Source organism: Dermacentor albipictus, chromosome 5 (genome assembly GCF_038994185.2).
Source record: "Dermacentor albipictus isolate Rhodes 1998 colony chromosome 5, USDA_Dalb.pri_finalv2, whole genome shotgun sequence".
NCBI classification, from domain to species: Eukaryota; Metazoa; Arthropoda; class Arachnida; order Ixodida; family Ixodidae; genus Dermacentor; species Dermacentor albipictus.
The window spans coordinates 133038178-133059461 of NC_091825.1; the positions used below are offsets into that span (position 1 = coordinate 133038178).

The 21284-nt window shown below is 43.6% G+C and overlaps 1 protein-coding gene across 4 annotated transcripts in view; it reads right to left on the minus strand.

Moving 5' to 3' along the window:
* LOC139060098 (neurofilament heavy polypeptide) overlaps positions 1 to 21284 on the minus strand; it is a 79877-nt gene that overhangs the window by 32028 nt on the left and 26565 nt on the right. For 3 of the 4 annotated variants that reach the window (XM_070538918.1, XM_070538919.1, XM_070538921.1), the window contains exons 2-3: positions 9711 to 9801; positions 4818 to 4975 (exon numbers count right to left, since the gene is read on the minus strand). In XM_070538918.1, coding sequence (XP_070395019.1) covers positions 4818 to 4975; positions 9711 to 9801 — 249 coding nt within the window. Of the gene's footprint in view, positions 1 to 4817; positions 4976 to 9710; positions 9802 to 12154; positions 12372 to 21284 lie in introns of those variants that run through there. The other variant, XM_070538920.1, reaches the window with a different exon arrangement.

Below are 21284 nucleotides of genomic sequence, written 5' to 3' on the forward strand. Positions count from 1 at the left end.
GCTTGGCAACTTCAGTTTAGTGTAACCAACGTGTCGGAAACGGGCAAAATGGCCGATGGTACTTCTCCCGAGCGCAGTGCTGACGCTTACCAGAAAGCATATCATTTGGCCTGACACGACAACTGAGGCACTGATACGCATTTGGGAAGATAATCTGGCCGCTCTGCGCTCAAGTAGTCGAAATGCGTGCTTCTAAACAGCGATGACCACTATGCACAAATTTAAAACTTTAAGTACAGCGCAATCAAACTGGACAACTGAGACACACCCAAACGCTGTGTGTTTGTGCGCGTCTCACTTTCTTGTACAGCTTGATGGCGCTGCTCTTAAATGTATAACTTCAGTATTTTTGAACAAATACTTTTTGTGATTATTTGTGCAATGTGAATTCACAGTGTACATACTTCAACACCTCAAAGCACTGCCTTTTCTTCCTTTTTTATTCTTTTTTTTTGTAAGTGCAAGCATACAGTTCCAAACTACGTTCGCGTAAGGTTGTATGCCCTCTAATTATGCAATCAATTTTTTTTTAGTTGAAACACTCATTTGTTCATTAAGAATTTTTTTTTACCTTTTCATTCAGTAGACTTCATTTTATTTTATATTTACCCATTTGTGACCCTTAATTCTGACTTTTTATATATTTGTATGCCCACCAGGCATCCTCACAACTGAGAGCAGGAGTGCCAAAAATAAATAACCTACATGTGCAAAACGCAGTCTTACACGTTAAAACTCGAATATGGCAATTGTTTTGCTCAAAAATACCATCTTTATACTACTGTAATCAAATGTCGAAGAAATTTTTTCAAAATGAAGCCTGTACGCATGACATCTCGTTGCGAGTCATCAGTAACCGTGAACGGATAGCCCGTGTAACTCTGGTGGACTACGGTTCGCGTTAACCACGGTTGAGAGAATTAACTACGGTTAAGTTTAACCGCGCTTAAGCTGCCCGTGCAACTAGGGTATTACACAGCACAGACAACATAAGCAAAACGATGAGTCACACTGCAAGTGCTTCTGCTCAGATGTGGCTGCAGCCACAAGGTTGAAGAAAGCTAACCAAGCCAAAGCCAATGTCCCTCATCAGAATGACACAAGGGCTGTATGCATGCTGCAGATGGCCTTCAACGCAAAAATTACAAGTGCTTTTGTTTCTATGTATAATAGTGACAGCTGCTTGGGACTTCAAAATTTCCCTAAGCAGCTATTTAAATATGTACCAAATGAGGCACACAAAAGTAAATAAATGAATAAATGAATGAATTATAGATCAGAAGGTAGCCAGAAGTAAAACCGCTTGATGCACTGTGCAGTCCAAATGCGCTTTCACCACAAGGCTGGCCTCACCAACCCACCATTTTTTACACAGTGGCAACAAAATAGGGGCAAAATACTGAAAGCACACAAACACACACACACATACACAAGCACACACACACACAGCTTTGTCCAGCAATACCTTTTGCATGCCAAACAACATCCTAAGCAGCTTCAAGTGGTTCATTCCTTGCATTTAGCACAACACATCAACACTGTGAGTTTACAACATTAATGCACATTAAAAATAAGATGGTCATAGCGAAGACGAAATAACGACTGCACTTCAACCTACAGTATAACTGCTTCTTCCCTAAAGGTCATCAACCAACAATAAAGCTTTTTGCAGGGTTCATAGCACCTGCAGTAATAGTAAGCAATACAGGTTATCTGTCCCCATGTGAAGCACACTACACACATGATCAACATACTCATGTCTGCAGAGATGACGGCGTGCTTTCCTAAGCGTCTACCACTGTATGCACCCACGTTTATAACTGCACAAAGAGAGCCTCACCGTCCCACTGAGCAGCCCTGCAAGAGAGTTCCCTCCACTTCGAAAACCTCAAGTAGACTGTCTTTCATTATTCTCGCACCGTAACCCCCCATCTCTCTTTTCCCTTCGATACCTAGAGTTCAACCGAAGAAAAAGAAAAAAGGGGGGGGGGGGGAGAAGGCAGGCAACGTCAAAGCCAAATGCGTAGCCACCCTAATAATAAATGTGGTGGATTCAGCCAACACATTATGTCACGTTAACTCCCTTACCACAGCAGCACAAAAAAAGAGACCAGCTGCTCCCTTCCTCTTTTCTTATATATTTTTTAGCAGCTCCCAACCCCCCGTGTCTCCATTAGCTTTCGCTAAAGAGACTGGAGAGGGTGATAGCCACAAGAACAAAAAGAAAAAAAAAAGTTTTTTCTTTTAGAAAAGAAGCAGTGTGTACGGAAGCTTACTGAAGGAAGAGTGAGAAAAAGATGAAGAAAATGAAGCTTCATTTCTCCGCTCCTCTTTTTTCGTATAGGGAAGAAAGAACCCCATAGCAGAAGAGAGCTGTGCTGCATAATGATCTTTCAGGATACCAGCCATACTTGAAATGTATTACTACCAAACAATGGGCAACAAGAGATGCTAGGCGCTATGTTTTAGGCGGACTTAGAAAAAGGAAAAAGGTTTTTCCGTCCGTCTTCAAGCCCACCCCTTCCTCCCTCCCCCCCTCTCTCTCCCACCCACACACACACACACACACACACACAGATACAAGAAAAACTTTACAGGAAAAAGTGCACCAAAAAAGGAAGCCAAGCCCTGCTTTTCATTTTTGCGTGTTCTTTTGCACAAAGGTCAACTGCGGAGTGAAACACCTGCCCTGCGATAAACCGCTACCTTTCCTTCCCTTGTCTGCCAGTCGACTCCCTGTGGGCTGCCGCTGATGCCCGCGCACGACCTCGGAGGCAGACACGCCCGATGGGAGCTGACGCACCCAATACGCCCCGAGTCCCCGCCCTCCTCTTTCCTAACTTCTTATGTCCCTACAGCCTTCACATTAAGTCTTCTTACCTCTCTCATTCTTGCCCTTTATCACTCACTCTCCTTTTACCACTCATTACATTCACCTCCCCCCCTCCCCCTTTACCACATCTCATGAAGGGGAGCAAATGAACTATATGGGCTCGCTTGTTTGCACTTTGTGAGGCCAAGCACGTCCACTGCATTCAATGCAGACTACCCTCTTAACGACGCATACATCTGCCCTGTCTAATGAACCGTTACACGATGAAGCCTGACAACATGAAGGTGCTTCGCGATACCTGTATATTGTCGGTACTAAATTCAACACGAACAGGAAAGAACAATTGTATTGTTTTCTGCATGCAATTATAGTCCATAATGTTGTGTGTAACTGTCCCATAGCCAGTTTCTAAATATGCTATTACTAGTTCCAAAAGTACAAACTAAGTGTTCTGGAATTACGTGATATGGCCAATGTCACAAACGTAATCTAATGGGGACATTTAACCATGTACAGTAGTTTATTTTCACTTGTTTACACTTCAATTTATATTGGTGGTAGTTGGAAACAAGTCAGACAGTGGAAGGAGGCGTCAGCTAAAAAGATACGTTTTTCCAAGATCTCAGCAGACCTCTGCAAGGAAAAAAATCCTGCAAGGCCATGCTCACAAAAATCAATTTCTGGGGTTTTACATGCCAAAACTGCAATCTGATCACGAGGCACCCCAGAGAGTGGAACTAGACTAATTTTTACCTGGGGTTCCTTAATGTGCACCAAATGCATGGTGCACAAGCATTTTTGCATACAGCGCACATTAGAACACAGGTTCAGCAGTGCCGATCGAACACGCAGCCTCGTGATGTGCATTGCAAGGCCATGCTTATTTGTCAATGTATAGAACATCATTACCTTGCTGATTTAAATGAACAGCAACCCTTGATTGTACAAACACATTCTGTAATTATATTGCTGATTTACTTAATCATTGCAACACAAAGTTTCTGTGATAATATCACTAAATCTTGAATACCAAACCAGCGTTACAGCTTCCCTAAATATGCCTTATCGGCACAACATTTTTTTTCAAATAAAAAAATATGCTTTCTTGTAAAATAGCATTTCTTTTTTCTTTTCATTACAGACTTCTTTCGGTGCTTTCTTGCACATAGCCAGCAATCTCTTGCACTGTCTTGAACAAAAACTCGGGCATTCTAACTAAAATAGACTACAGTGTACGTCACATATTTTTTTTTACCTTGCTAAAAAATCATGCAGCTCTATGGAAGACTAATTTAGTACCTTATAATGTCAAGCACAATAGCATGCAATAAGACCACTGCATGTAACAAACAAACAAGCAGAAAAAAAACTAATGTTTAAATGGATGAGTGAATGTAACAAGTCTAAACACAAGTAAAACAAAAAGGGCAGCCTAACACTTGTGGACTACCTTCTGTGGCAATAAAGAGAAAGACACGGAGGCAAAGTGCATACAAGTATGGGCGCTCCTGAAAAAACTCCCACATCACATGCACTAGTTCAAGCTAGGAAAAAGAAGACAAATATATTGTTTACAACAGTAAAGTAAGACAAAATATGCCAATGCATGCTTAACTTGACTTATTTTTCCATTTTTCTCTTTCATGTTCGGGCAGATGTGAAACTGTCGCATGATGAAGCTACGCTGTTCCAAACACCAAAGATGTTGTCAAATCCTGCAGGACTACTTGACGTAAAGTGACCCGCGTACAGAAACTTGTAGTTGCAGTTTTTCGTTCACTGCCAGAGAAAGTTGTTCACGAGTACCATTGAACCCACATATGTAAGCCTTGCAAGCATTCCTAATTGTGACATGAACAATGGGACAAGAACCTCTAATTTTTCATGTTTACTTTGTACAATGAACTTTCAGAGCGTGCACAGCAAGGCAGACAGGTACTGCCAAGTTGCTCACAGAGTAGGAAGGTAACAGGCGGCAACTGACCCTTGCCCTGTAGCAGTGGTCGTTGTCGTCACGGTGAAGTGCGTCCGCCGATCCTGTCGCTGCCGCCTGGTGGTGACTTCCGTCGGTGCCCAAGATGTCGCTCGTTCGATATGCTACCTCCGGGTGCTTCTTCTTCCTTGTGAGTGTTGGTTCCAGTGCTGCGTTCATGCCCGGTCATCTGGTTTAGTACGTTGAATTGCACGCCCCTTACAGAACATTTTGCTATAAATCCCTTTTGTCTACACTAAAGCAGCAGTGTGTTTTTGACACCAGACAGCTTCGCATGTTTCCGGCTCCGTAGTTTTCTGAGAAAAAAATAAAAGTACTTTCTACCATAGTGAACTATATGTACCATGAGAATAAAGTGAAACGTGAAATGATTGATCAGAACTGCTCTTATGTGCAATTACACGAAATTGTGACATGTAATCACTTTGTAGCCAGCATCTAAGCATGGAATAATCCAAGTGTACATTTTGGAATCTGAATTAAGTCCTTCATTACAAATGCAGCTGAACCTGGCAATAGAACAACACATCAGAGTAGTTTCAAAATTATTCGCATTTGAACTTATGCTGCTAGTACAAGCTCTTGATGCATACAGACATGAGATGATGATGATATATGTTTCTTCTTTTGGCGGAAGGGCCAATGACAGCCAAAGAGTGCCAAACATAAGAAAGATGCCTTCTGTATCAAGCTCATGTATGTAGCTTTATTTTGCACTTTGGATTAAAATGAATTCATAAAACAATGTTTCAACTGCATAGCCAAATTGGTGTCAGCTGGTGTGTCCTATATATTTGCAGGCCTACTGCAACTTGCATTCTCTTCACTACCTTCTAAATTATGGGGCTGTTCCAGAGGACAATACTGGAAGTCTTTTGGGACCTTCATGTTTAAACATCATAAGAGGGTCTATCCCCTTCAGTTGCCCCATCCACAATTCTACATGCTGAAATAAAACCTCAGAATCACAAGCTCCGAAAAAAATAATGACATTTCAAATAATTGGCATATATCCTATGGCAACTATAATCAGATCTACACTGAAAAGTCGGATTATTGTAGGAGAAGTGTGTCGTATGCCAGAAAGGAATGCTGGCATGGCTGCAGCAGTGCCAGGGATGTGATCATGTATCAGATTGTCCTGTGTTGTTGTTTTCGAACAGAAATGTTTCTCAAATGGCTTAGAATGGTTTCATTATACTGCATGGAAAGCAATCAAACGCGTTCTTGTAACCTAACTGTTTTTCAGTGTTGCTGTTGCGCACGAGGTCGCAGGATTGAATCTCGGCCACGGTGGCCACATTTCGATGGGGGCGAAATGCGGCAAACCCCCATGTACTTCGCTTTAGGTGCACATTAAATAAGGCCAGGTAGTCCAAATTTGCGGAGTCCTCCCACTACAGCGTGCCTCACAATCAAATCGTGGTTTTGGCATGTAAAACTCCATTGGTGCACACAATGAAGCTTAACAAAAATTTCAAAATTTTTACTAATTTCTCAGGAGAAATGGAAGGCTAGTAAGGAAACAGGAATATAGCAAAGCAAAAGTAAAAGAGCAGAGGACAATAGTTTGGCAGTCATGTGTACATGCACCTCAAAAAGATCACATGTTAGAAATCCCTCAGTTAAAACCAGCAGTTATGTGTCTTATGGTTTACACATTATTCATTATGACGAGATTAGCCTAGAAGTTAAATGCAGAGACTGTGCTAGCAAAAATTAACAGAAGACAAACAAATAATGCAAGCACGAATCTGCACATCAGAACTATTATGAGACTGCTCACTGCACGACTAATTTGTCTAGTGGAAAGTCAATCACATATGAAAACTTCAAAACATTTGTGTAAGAGAGGGCCATGGCAAAGCAAAATAACAAGAAGGTATGCCCAGAGGTATCTACTTTTGTGAGGATACCATAATGATTGAATTAAGGTCAACTGAGGAATGTACAACAGAAAGAAAGTGTTGATAATACTTAATTAGCAAGTTGAAATAACAAACAATAATTTCATACAGTGCTACTTTACACCCCACCAAGGCTGATAATTCCTATATTCAGCATTAACTCCAATGCACAAATCAACCTCGCACATTGTTTTGCATAAGGAGCAGCAAACTTTAGTTACAATTTATTACCAACACAGTGTGAGTGCCACCTATCCTTTGAAAAGAACATTCTAGGCAGAAACAATGGTGAAGACACACTTCTTAATAAGCCATTTAAGCCATTATTTATTGTGAAAACTTGAATCACAACAATAACCACTTCTATCACTACAGAAGTCCAATTAGCGATTCTCAACATCACATTCCAAAGCCAGTGTTAAGAGGAAATCCAAAGCCAACCAAGCCACAAGCATAAGTCAGTATGCACACACCTTGTCTGAGGAAATTCATCCCTTTCTTCAAACATCCAACTTTAGGCGACAAAACTTCAAGCAACCAAGCGCGCAACACACAGCGGGAGACGAGACAGGGGAGGCACTCACACCAACGACGTCTCATGCAGACTAACGGACAGGCATCGGAAAGAGGGGCACCAGCAAACGAGCCAGGCGTGACTGATGGCAGCCCATCGTCTGCCGTGCAACAATTGAGCAGCCGCAAACAAAACAGCAACAAAGAGAATGCGTGCGTCACTGCCATGGAAGTGCTGTCACTTTCAGAGAGCCCTGCACAAGGCTGGAATCTCATATGCACTTGTTTCAGTACTCAGTCTATAGATGACCGGCTTGCTTAAAGCTGAGCATGGCAGCTTAAAAAAAATGTAGGTCAGAAATCAGCTTCAAAAGCTACTCTCACCGAATCATCTGACAGATGCAATCCAGCCTGAATTGCAGCTGTGCTATTATAGCTTGAATTACCTGTGCTTGCTTTCTAGCTAACAATGAACATTACATTTTGCAAGAGAAAAACAAAAGCTCGCATTATGAAAGGTAGATATCTCACGTTAATGAAGACTGCTCTTGTGTGACACTGAGTAGCTAAAGTTTTGTAAGAATGTAGCGCTGAGGCCTCACATATGAGGTGTAGTAGTTCTGTAAATATGCTGTATTCTTTTGCGACCTTTGTTTACAGAAACAAAAAGTTATTTGCAAATTGTTGGCAGCAATTTGGCTATTCACTACTAACTGTTACCCTGGTCCTTCCTTTGAGCTAAATGCAGATATATTTTAGAATATCATTAATACTAAGCATTAGTAAACAGTTCTTGCACTGTGCAATGATGCTATAACATGCTTTCACTTTTGTCAATAACTATTACTTGCATTTTCCCACTATTTTTATACCTTTTATCCTTATATCACCTTTTATTCGTTTAACCCCTTTCTGCAGCACAGATTAGCATGCCAATACATACACTAGTTGATCTCCCTGTCTTTCCCTCCCTTTATCCCCATTCTCTTGCCAATATGTAGCCAGTAATAAAGACCTTTGTTTTGCTTTGTTTTTCAGTGACCACTTCATGAACACACACACACACACAAAACGCTTTCAGTCTGTTGGTATAAGGCAATCCATGCACTGACTCCTTTTCCAAAAGCTCTATTCTGTTCCAGCGTGGCCTTTTCCTTAGTGACAAGTTCAACTCATCAGGGCCAGCTGAGGCGTGACGCCAGAAAATTTCTCAGCCAAAGGAATGCAGTGAATGTCATGCAGCCGTCATAAGGAGAGAAAGCAACTGCATGCAGGAAAAAAGCCAAAAATAAATTGAAGAGGAAGAGAGATAGAAATAAATATCATGCTGACATTTGTGTGCACTCAAGCAGGAAGCATATTTCTAGCAAGAGCTTCTAGAATGTGCTGAAAGGGCAGTGGCTGACATTTAAGCATGGCATTATACATAAGACTTAGCTAGAGTAAACTTCTGGTGTTCTTTCCTTTTTTTTTTTCACTCTCTCTCTTCTCTATGGTACAAAATGTGCAGCTAGTTCTCTGGGCTGAACTTTAATTCACAGAGCTTTGCATACATAAACGCTCTCTGCAGATAGTCAGCTACGTTTGCTAATAACAAGGTTCTTACAAACAGTTCTACCAAAGGAATTTTTTCACAGACCATTATATTTTATGCCAAATTATAGTTATAATACTGCAACCAAGAGCTGACTCGTCTCTTAAAGAAGAAAAGGCAGGTTTAGGAGGCTAAAGCCACAGCAGCAGCCTAACCATCATGACAAAATATTAAGGATTTATGAATCAGAACTGAGGCTGGAATTATTGGATTAAAGAAATGGTGTGATTTGTTTCACTTATAAGTGACTACCACAAGCAATAAATGAATAAAGATAATGTGGAACCTTTTCTTGTCCTCTACAATTTACTCAAATGGGAAAATTTTATTTATTGATAGCATCAACAAAATTTCCCTCGGCTGTTGGGCTTCTGTTTCGCAGGCAATATCAGATTTAATGTTTTGACAGATTCTCACTATAGCTGAACACAAGTTATGCTTCAATAAAAATTATGAGGGATCACACCAACATTTACAAAATTAAAGGTGTTGGCCAGCTGTCGAACAGCTGCTCGATTGCAACAAGGAGGTGTAAATGTGTCTTACTGCAATCTTTCATGATGGGCAACAACAGCGGAAACATTCCACACAGTCAACAGAGTGCTCTCTGACAAAATAAACGTAAGCCAACGCTGCTACCTCAACTTGCTTATATTTCAAGCCCCAATGTACAAACAAGCTGCCGGTAAAGGCGATACTCGGTGCTGACTGTAAATTAGGCTGCAGTTAAGAAAATGCTCAGACTTAAAAACAGCACTTCTGGGGGTTTGCGGACAACTCAGCACATTCCTCAAGCCAAAAGTGCCATGAATGCTTCCTATGCATTAAGACATCGTAGAGATAACGAAGCAAAAATGAGGGCCGACTCACAAGTTGCATCTGGCGGCTTCACGACAACATTTCCTGCTGGTTCTAGATGCCCCGGCTGCCACGCAAAGCTCCTCTTGTACTCAGCGTGCAACTGAAATTGATGAGAAAAAAAAAGGAAAAGAGAACAGTTGGCAAGTTGTAGTTGTAAATTAGGATTTTCGCAGAGCAGCAGCTGTCACAGCTATGTGTCGCAACCACATCTATTATGATGGAAGTTTGATTATCAAGTGCACGAAGGTAGAAAATTTGCTGTAGTACTGCTCTACTAGACCAGACGTAGAAGATATATGGTTTATATGTACATAAGAATACATTTGAGTGGGATAAGGCCCTTATCACCATGCCGGAGTGAAAAGTAGACCAGTTTGTAGTTCCTGTAAAATATACAATTTACATCACTGCAGGACTGCAAGGGGGTGCAGGATATTAAAAAGTGCACGATGGTAAAAAAATGTAGACATGAGCATGTGAGCTGCCATCAATATAATCGGCAGAAGCCATTAGAAATCAAACTTTTAGACTGCCAAGAACTTAATCTTCACTCCATCCTCTTTGATAGGAACTGTAGATACCAGCATTCAAGTCTATGGTTTAAAGGGATGGTGAAAAATGCAACTATTGCAGAGCCCTAACAATTTATGTTATCTAATTAAGTGAGAAAATACTGATTGATTAAATCACTGTTAATGTGAACTACCTCTTTCTTGCAAGCACTTCATCCACGATAGCCAAGTATCGGCACCACTTGTGTAGAATGCATCATATCAGCTAAGAACTTTTGTTTATTTTCCTGTGAGCAGAAATGTAGTATCTATAAAGGTTGATTGCACTGGATAGCGAAATTGGTGACGAATACTTAATGTTCCATCACTTGATAAAACTGTTTGCATTGTAGGCATGGGACAAACTGTCTCGCAGAGTCTGGGACAACTGGTAGAATGCATAGGGACTAAGGTTTTCTACTAAACACAATAAATGTGAAACTGTTTAAATCATCCTGCCTGTCACATGACTGCAAGCAAAAGTTCTACCAGCAGCACTGGATCACTTGCCTAGAAGCTTCATCTAAATGATTATGATCATATGCAGCACTGACCGTCTCTTGAATCATCCTCGTGCAGAGGGAGAAGTTTAATAAATTTGCCAAATGAGCACAACATTGTAAAAGCGACAACAGACTCCTTTCATACAATGGCATACAATGCCAGAAAAGTTTCAATTTTGTGCTTGATGACCCCAAGAAAATAAAATCAAGCTATTTGAATAAAGCCGTATGGGTATGTCCATGCTGGCCTAAGAAAATGGGGCAGACAGCAACAGCTAATGAAGCACAAAAAAATGGTAATTGAGATATCGCTGCAATGTCCATCTTAGTCACACTAGCTTAAAACAGAGCAGTAGTACAAGTAGTAATGTTACCCTTGTTTGTATACAGTTATGTGTGCATGTATACTATGCAATAAAACTAATTGCTGCTGCCACTGTTCTTAACAGCTTAAAGTCAACTTTCCGTAGAACTATACTGAGATATGCAGAACACACAGCAAACCAATAGATAATATTACATTTTTTTTTTGCTAGCATTACAACTGCACTTAACACGTAAACATGAGCTGCATTTGAGCACTGCAAGATGCATTTTCCATATCCATTTCTATGTTATGGGCATCGCAATAAGTAGTTTCGCCGACAACACCAAGAATGTATTTCATAAGCCTTTCTATTATTTGACAATGAATGGCACATCACTCTCTAATATGATGACGGACAAGGGGGGGCGCGCACGTGCTCCAAATACACAAACTCGCACATTTTAGAGAAAATTAATTCGAACGAAACCCAGATATCAAACTTCACTGATTCCACGGTAAAGGGCACCGATCGTGCTTTTACAACTAATTGTGTCTTTTTAAGACCGTTACATTCTACATTCCGCGTTATGCAACAACGGCGTTTTTACGTCGCGATCCGATTCGTTACTTTCAGTTTATACCGATTTCAGCACGTCTCTAAGAACAGCAACGTAGCACACGTCTCGCCGTGCTTAACTGCCTGCCGTTTACCTTGGCCTACTCTCCGGCAAGGAACGCGCACGCTCCGACCGGACGCAATTAATGCACAGACGGACGTGTCTGCTACTCACTCAGCGGCTCATCAGAAAACAAGGCCGCAAGATCCGCCCGACGAAGAGACCGGTATCTACGATGTCTACCCGGAGGCGCCGGGAGAAAAACTCGCTTTCTGTCCCGAAAATGATACCTAGAACTCGCGTGCTCTACTCTTCAGGGCGCGAGGAGGTGATGCGAACCGGACTAGACGTCCGTGCGGCCGTGTAGCCAAAGCAAAACAGAACCATGCGAGACGTAAACACGGAAAACGGGGACATGGCATCGCGCGTTGACTGAAGTGTCGCTCGCATGGTAGTTGCTGCGCTTTCACGTTACCATTTCGATTCCTGACGCCGGCGAGGGCCAAGCGAGAGCAAGCTTCCCCTCAGTTGATTTTTTCACGAGACTGCCGTGGCGGCCGACATGTTACGAAACGGAGCGGATACTCTCTGCTACTGTTCCTCCCTCGCGTTCACTCGCCGTCGTCCTTCGCTGCCGTGGAAACGGGCCTTCCAGAGCGAAAAAAAGAAACATCGCGCGCTCGGATCGTTGGCGCTGGTCTCACCGGGTGCTGTTGTCGACGCGGCGACGACAGGTCCGGCTCTCCCTACGACGACGACGAATAAGCGGCGACTTTCTAAGGGCCGAGAGAGACCATTATTTTGAGCAATAAAGCAAGAAAACGTGCGTCCCATATGGAGACCCGTCGGCGGCAAAGGGTCGCACGGTCAGCACTTCCCCTCAGAAGCTTAGCGCCGCCGTTAGTTCATTTTTCATCTCACAGATGGCGCCCCAAGTCAAGCCGCACCCTGTTTGGTTTCTGGCGGTTCTTATGAACTCTTCCCATCGACCCTACTACTGTGCGTGAGGCTGCTCCAGTTTTAAAGTGTAGAAGTAGCTCGTTCTCGACCGATTTTGACATGAAGGCAAGCGTTTCTCCATCGTAGAGAAACCCGTGTGGTTTCTCCTGCCCAAGTCTCCCAGTCGCCAAGCGTGCATCAGTTTAGACGTGGAATCCCTCCAAGCAGGACTCCACGTTCGACTACCTTTATTTATTTATTTTTTCCTTCATTGCTCTAGTGACGGTGAGTGAGTCAGGCAGTTCAAATCTTCTTTATTTTACATCCTTCCGCTTATTTTTCGTTTTTACATGCGACGACATGTGCAGTTGACGAAATATTCACGCTACATAACGAAAATACGGCGAAAAATACAAAGTGCAGATGGGACTGCCAAAAAGCGTTATGCTTCGCACGACCAACCAATGATATGTATGTGTATATATAGTAGTGGCAAAAATATTCTCGCGGATCCAATTCAATTGAGAAAATGTTTCGTTCTCGATTAATTTAATCTAAAGACGATTAAATTAATGGAATGACTGAATGTAAAATAAAAAGTGGACGAGCATGGAATAGGGGGTAAAATAAAAGACGGAGGAACGCAATCACTTGAAATGCCTCGGTTTCAGAAATGAAACCAAAAAGAGTGTTAGAGGTTCGATGCAGACGACATGCATAAAGGAAGGGTATTAGAGGGTCGATTCAAATGACAGAAAGGCTAAACGAAAGGAGTGAAGAGAGGCGAGAATCCTCAAGGTGCCATCATGGCCCCGTCTCTTTTTCTTGTATAATGGTTCAGCTTGGCACAGTTACAACATTTTCTACGTTGTCTATATATGTTCCTTCGGTACAATTTGAAAGAGCCACTGGAGCAGGAAAGTATGCCGTTTAAATTCCGTTGTCCTCGTCCGCAATGGGCTACGTCCATTGCTTGGAATATGCTATCAATTTGTGAAGAGCCGCGATTCTACTGTAGTTACGAAGGTATATATGTCGCGCTCATTATATTATCTGGCTCGCTCAATGTGCCACTGTCGACGGCCAGTGCTGCAGTCAAAATTATGAGCGAATATGCATTGTAAACGCTATGTGCACCATCGTGAGTTATAGTGCGGATCACTTTCGTTATAGTTGTACTCCTACAGCGTCATCTATCAAACCTTTTCGACGCTTCTGTGGCTCGGTCAGTCACTAAGCCGTTCGGAACAATACTTGCATCCTTAATAAAATGGTAATGCTACTAAGTTAGTTATAGTTGGTTTACTTACTTTATTTAGCCTCAAAGGCTTCGATGTGAGGTGCCAAAGGCATCTATGTGAGGTCTACATCAGGGGCGGGCATGAGTACGTGTAGCACTCGTGGGTGGTTACGTGATATAAGCATGCAGAACTATATAGGTTAATTGGCACAGAAAAGCGTGTCACTCCTTTATTATGTGTCTCTTGATGACATTTAATTGTTGCATTTGACACGTAACGGGACAATAGGTCAATATACTTGTAAATATGAATGTTTGTTACTGAGAACCGAGGCATGGAATTGGAATTACCGTGAAATTAAATACAAGGTCACTGACGTTTTGAGTGAGTGAGTGAGTGAGTGAGTGAGTGAGTGAGTGAGTGAGTGAGTGAGTGAGTGAGTGAGTGAGTGAGTGAGTGAGTGAGTGAGTGAGTGAGTGAGTGAGTGAGTGAGTATTGCGTATACAAACCAAGTTATCCTTCCGCTGTGATATATGTAGTAACTAACATTTGGCAAAGTGACAAAAACTAAAGACGCGCACGTGCGGTTAACAGCTTAGCCCTGAACAGCGCTTGCGCGATCGATAAACTTCCAGACGGCAGACCCTTCTTGCCAGCCCATGCTCTTTTCTCTTTGGTATACAACGGACTTGCGCCCTCTCCTGCCCTCTTTGCTTGGTTAGTTAGATTGCTGGCGCGGTAATCAGCATTAACTCACACAGGCGCCGCGTTTGCTCGGAAATAGCGGCCGCAATTTCCACCTTCATTTGCGGGAATACTTCTACGAGCCCTGTTCAGGCCTGGTCACTTGTATCGAGGTATGTTAGGATGCTTCCAGAAGACAGTGCAGTTATATAGGGGTACTTTCTGAGAATAAACGGTGAACAGGCGTTTCCTTTTTTCGAGAGCAGTTATTTCTTGACGCGTGTTCAACTTCACTTCGTGTGTGTCCCTTCTCAGACTAGATATAAACGGAGTAAACCGCTTGCCAAAGTCGCCCATGAGCACGGCGCAATGAAGACTAGTGTATATATGACGGCAACTTGGGCCAAAACTGGGTCGGCGTAGAAAGCTTGACGACGGCAGCGTGACGAAACTCAAATCACAACGAAGCTGGAATGGCGACCATGGAATGAACACTAAGGTATTTAGATAGATAGATAGATAGATAGATAGATAGATAGATAGATAGATAGATAGATAGATAGATAGATAGATAGATAGATAGATAGATAGATAGATAGATAGATAGATAGATAGATAGATAGATAGATAGATAGATAGATAGATAGATAGATAGATAGATAGATAGATAGATAGATAGATAGATAGATAGATAGATAGATAGATAGATAGATAGATAGATAGATAGATAGATAGATAGATAGATCTTCTATAGATAGGGGGCAGGCAGGCTCAAAACGCCTGAAGTAGGCGAAGAATGCTAATCACATTAAAATCGCATGTGACAGAAGTTGTGGCCTTTGTTGTGCGTAAATGAAAACATGAAGTGATTACGCATCGCCATATGGGATGAAAGTAAACACAGTTGTACGTATCGCAGTTAGTTGTATATATTTAATTAACTTCTTCCCTAACCCTTTGTTTCACGTAGATTCCAACATGTGCGTATCTGCAGAACTTTATTATACGATAAAGCACAAGTACAAAAGTAGAATGAAAAAACACACGTAGGTTTCAGGGGCCGGAGAGGGCTTGATTGAAGATGGTCTTTTCTTTTTCTTTTTTAAATGCTAGTATGTCCACCAGAATAAATCACTGTCATTCCTTAATGAACGAAACTGTTCTAATTGCGAAGCATTATACTATAGAAAGCTCTTAGCAAGGTTACGCAAGGTCATTTTCAATTCTTTGTTTCACTTTAAAGAATAATTCTTCCTCTTACAAATCCGGCAAAACAATTCTAACATTCTAAACCACACCTAATGATGTCTGGAATATCCCAATATTATGAGGATATATGCAGTAGTTAAATAATTAAATTAGAAGTAAAACTCAAATTTCTTGGTTTTGTGAGAAGTGTGAAGCGAAAAGCTTAGGAGTTTGAAAATAGCCAATCTGCGCTATCGGTGTAGTAGGGGTTCATTTAAGGCGAGTAACGGGATCATATGATAATTTGGGAGGCCCCAAATTATCACCCGCAACGAAGTCCGAAACTCCGCCCCGTTCATGCGCTAGAGGCGTTACCCTAATCTAACGGAAGATTTATGCAAGAATGTTTCGCTCGAAAACGCGCAAATAAGGAGCCACTATACAACGCTTCGCACCACGATAATTCCCCTTTAAAGAAGTTTCAGCCGTATCTTTTATATGACCCCTTGAATTTTAATCATGAGCCAGGCGCATTTTATTTCGCAACAACGAAAGATAACAATAATCACGTTATGTCAATGACTACATACGTGAATCAAAACACAATAAACAAGGACACAAGAAGGAAAGCGTTCGTCGTGTCTGGTTTTCCTTCTTGTGTTCTCGTTTCTTGCGCCAAGTCAAGCATGAATTCTTACAAACTCGCCCAAATTTCAGTTATTTTAGTCGATGACTAAACGGCAGTTGCTCTTTGTGTGTATGTGCGCGTGTGTGAACTTTTTGTTTGTTTCTGCAAATAAACAAACAGTTCCGCCCGTTTATGTCTTGCGTGCACTTAAGCGTTCTAGCAAACTTTATAACTTCCGTGTCCTGCTTGGAGAGCGTCAGTCTGACAGAGTTGTTTTCTTGCGTGTCTCAAGGCGTCGTACTGCTGTTTTCGTTCCACCGCTTTCCTACATTAAGGTTTATGCGCCTCTCATCAACTCGGTCGTCATTTATTTATTCTAGTCACGGTTAACTGACCTAACCTCTACCTCAACGAATAGTAACGATGCATTCACCCTCGTTTCAAATGAACGTTAAATAGAATGCTCATTTAGGCTATAAGTAGTTTGATAACAGTTGTCGATTAGTTTTATTTGATTGATTTGTTTTGATGAACAGACGTTTCACATAGAATGGAAGCAAAAAAAAAGCAAATGGCATGCCAAGCTACAAATACACGTAGGCTAGCCGACGAAAGACATGGGGCAAGACGCCCGTCATGTTATTATCGCATCAGTATCCCGAGGTGTCTCAGACTGAGGATAGTTTGGGCAGCTTCAGATTCGCAACTAGGTGAAGACAGAGTTTGTATGCATGGCCACAAATACCTCGAAAGTCCGGGACACCCATCACTAACCTCACTGGGACGCACGCAACTCTCCACTCCCCCATTCCCTCTTACACGAACGTGATCTCTGTTTCATCCTTAGTGTAATAGGTTCGGCTTCGTTCCAGCACTCGTAAGCTATGCAGGCAGAGCAGCCTCTGCAGGAGGGGAAGCGCGACAAAGGGAGAGTAATTGTTGCACAGGGGGAACGATCCGTGATTACTTCTCACAGCCCTCGGCATTATTTCCACATACCTTGGATAGGTCATCTCGAGCGTGCGATATTCTTTTCAGTCGTGCACTCGATGCGGTGTCTCGCTGGCCGCCTCGCCAGCACTGTGCTCGACGCATGCATTCAATAGCGCGGCACGGTACCCTCGCACCCCGCTCCGAAAGAACAAAAACGAAGCGCTAACGCAACCGGTGAGGACGTGGACAATAAGCTTGACCAAAAAACAAATGCGTTTGTGAGGAACGTCACTAACAGACCGAGTCAGCGTCTCTTCTGCTCTCTGGCCCGATGCTTTGGAGCCCCGGCCTCGTCACAAAGCTAGCTACGGTGTCGCCCGCTTTTCGCCGGTATCACACCGCTACCTCGAGGGAAAGTGCTACTAGCGGCACATTCTAAACGACACTGATAACTGGGGGAAGTAGAAAAGCTGCATGTTAGAAAAGATCAAGGATTAAAATTTGTACAAGGTCTCTATTCTGTAATCAGTAAAGGGACCTGCAGCTATCGTGGCGTCCGGTCGCACGTCGCGGATGCGTTGCACTTGGTAGAAAGTTATCTAATATTATTCGCACGCTCTTAGAGAGGCATCGTTTGAGAAATGTGCATTTAAAGAACAAACATTTGTCTGGAGATAAAAACTTAGGTCCGCGACCTATATAGTTGCACAGGCGCCAAAGGGAAGGACAACACGAATGTGCGTTGTCAATGTTTCGTGTGCCTGGACAGTAGGGCGATCATAATGTAAATACGCTTGGTCTTGTTGCTGCTACGTCATGAAAGTGAAGCGCTTAAATGTTGTTCTGACGTCACACGTCAACACATGGTTTAGTTTGTGTGTGTGTGTGTGCGTGTGTGTGTGTGTGTGTGTGTGTGTGTGTGTGTGTGTGTGTGTGTGTGTGTGTGTGTGTGTGTGTGTGTGTGTGTGTGTGTGTGTGTGTCTTTATCTCCATAGGACGAACGGTCTCGTGCGTACGTGACGCAGGCACTAGCATGTTATTAGTACGGCAATGAAGCGACGAAACGGCTACGTTATAGCTGATGGTTACAGTACGCCGACATTCGTTCAATGATCACGCTATTTCGTCATTGTTTCCCTGACCACCATTTGCTTGCAAATGTAATCGCAGCAGCAAATCTGCTGTTCCCGCGAGCAAACCCCTCCGGGACTCGAGGCAATTAAAATGCAGCCTGTATTTATGCGGGGTGGGGCACGACTAATTAGGTATGGGCCACGAGAGCGAGATGCGGCAACCTGCTACTCTTCTCGACTTGCCGTCGTCATCGCTCTCTCGTCATCCGCTACACTCGGACGCCAGTTAAGCGGTGATAGCGTTGATACTAGTTTAGTACCAAACGTGGAGTGCGATCCGGCTCTGCGTGAAAAGTATGAAATGTGGGTCCGACCTGCGGGTGCAGTGACAGCGAGAACACCTGAGTTTTATGTATGTATGTATGTATGTATGTATGTATGTATGTATGTATGTATGTATGTATGTATGTATGTATGTATGTATGTATGTATGTATGTATGTATGTATGTATGTATGTATGTATGTATGTATGTATGTATGTATGTATGTATGTATGTATGTATGTATGTATGTATGTATGTATGTATGTATGTATGTATGTATGTATGATTGCCTGTGTACAAGACAGAATGAAGAATTTGTTGGCCGCCGGGTTCCTATCGTCATGTGTACAGCGACCGTCACGCTTCATGAGAATACAGAAGACACATTTCTAGCGGTTTAACTTGCACAAACACTGTTTGTGAGGAGCAAACCTTAAGTGTTTTGAAAAGATAAATTCAAGACAGCCCATCCGGAAATTACTATAGCAACCCCGCAGTAGAATAAAAATGCGTTCAAAGCGTGTTCGGGCTAATTATATAATGACTGTGGCTGTACGTGGTACGTATATACGTATAAATTCTAGACTCTGTAACACTGGTCTACTTGTTATTTTGTACACTCTTGTCATACGCAAACGATGATTCACCAAATCGGCCAGCACGCACTATCGCTTCAACCAATCCGTCAACTGACGATCTGAGACCGCCCATATTACGTGCCCATCCAACGTGCCGCACGGAGGGGGGAGGAGGTAGTGGACGAAGTGACACGGAACAGCCACAATTCTCTCTCTCTCTCTCTCTCCACGGCCAGCACTTTCACCTTTTTCCGTGGCTGCCACGGAGGATGATGGAGGTGGCTGCCTTCCGTGTAATGCGGCCATTTCTATGTTCTCGCCTGCCTCCACGCACGGAGAGATGCCCCGATGCGTGCCGGCGCCTCGAGTACGGGAAGGGAGGCCGGGGGCCACGCGTCCCACAATACGCGTGCTCGGCACGCTCGCTCGAGACACGCTACGCTGCCGCCATCGATTGCTCTCGACCGAGAGAGAGACTGAGGGAAGCGTCGCGGGCATCGATGAACGGGAGACGAGTATACAGGGCCACAGAAAGGGCCCCCCTCACTCCACCGCAGCCCACCCCTGCTGTCCAGACCCGCGCGCCTAAACGTGCGTCGACTCCCGAGAGCATCGCCGGGCGACCGCCCGACCATCCGCTCCCAGCGGTGTCGGTGCATAGGGAACGTTTTGGAGGGCGTCGGCGCGCAAAGCCAATTAGATTGGCGTCCTCGCTGAAGTGCTTACCGATAAGGAGCGTGAAAGTCCCGTGCCAACGGGGATGACGCTATAAGGACACGCAAATCTCTGCTTGGGTGTAAAGTAACCGATCGATGCAACGATGCGCCTGCTTCCCTCATAAGTCGCAGAGCGTGGCTTTGCGAACGCGAGTTCGACGTATCGCTTGTGGCGCAATCTGCACTTACAAATATCATCTTAAAGCGAGACCGCGCAAGAAAGTCAGAATTAGGGACCCGCTATAGAGATCAACGCCGCTATAGGCGTGGTAATTGCTTTTAAATTATAGTTTCACCACCGAGAAGAGTCGCCCGACCTTTGCTGAGACGTCCGTGTAGAAGGACTTCGACGGGTACTACGCGAAATGTCAACTAAATGTTACAGGCGATGACGGTAGTGTATATTTCAGGTGGCGCGCCCGGAACGTGCAGATGATACAACTGCGTAAAAGCGCGACGGAGTATACAGACAGCCGCTAAAGCAGCAAACGCAGTCGAAAAAAAAAAAACACGCGTGCGATGGGAACCGCGTCGCAACGTAAATAGACACATATACGAAACGCGACGTACGGGCGCGCTTAGCCAAACTACATGTGCGCCTGTCGGCGCGCGACAGCTCGCGCCGGCGCGCCTTGCGTTTGCCGCGATGCGCGTCAGCGCGCGTCAGCGCGCGCCCACTCGGTTCACTATTTTCGCCTTGGTATACAACATTTCGTATTTTTGTGAGGCAGTCAAAACACCGATATTTGTCTGCATGGAGAATATATGCGTGCTTGCGCCGCGATTCGACGCGTACGATCTGTCCCGCAACATCTGCGCATGCGCAGACGCGCGGGCGCGAGCTTTCACGCGCCGACAAGCGTACGTGTAGTTTTGGCAGGCATATACGCAATAGTGTCCCCGTATATACGTATGTTACAGTAACTGTGAAACGTACTATAGTTAAGAGTCACAGGACTCGAAAACGCACACCGTGTTCGGCACCGGGGAGCTGGAGATGCCGTGTCTATACGCTTCATATCGACCAACTCTCCATCGTACTAGCGCTTGCTTCAAGCTGTGTCTGCAGACACAGCTCCAACACAGACATGTCTGCTACTCCTAAAGGCATGTCTTCTCATAGCTCCCGAGTTGTTGAAACCTTTCCATGGCACCAACATATACCATGCCTCCGAAGTTAAACTTTGACGTATTTTATTAATATATGCAAAGCTGGCTTTCACAATGCTTTGGGGTCCTCGGCTAGTGCAATGACCGCGGAACTTTGTAATCAGAGAGTATACAAATAAAACATTAACACT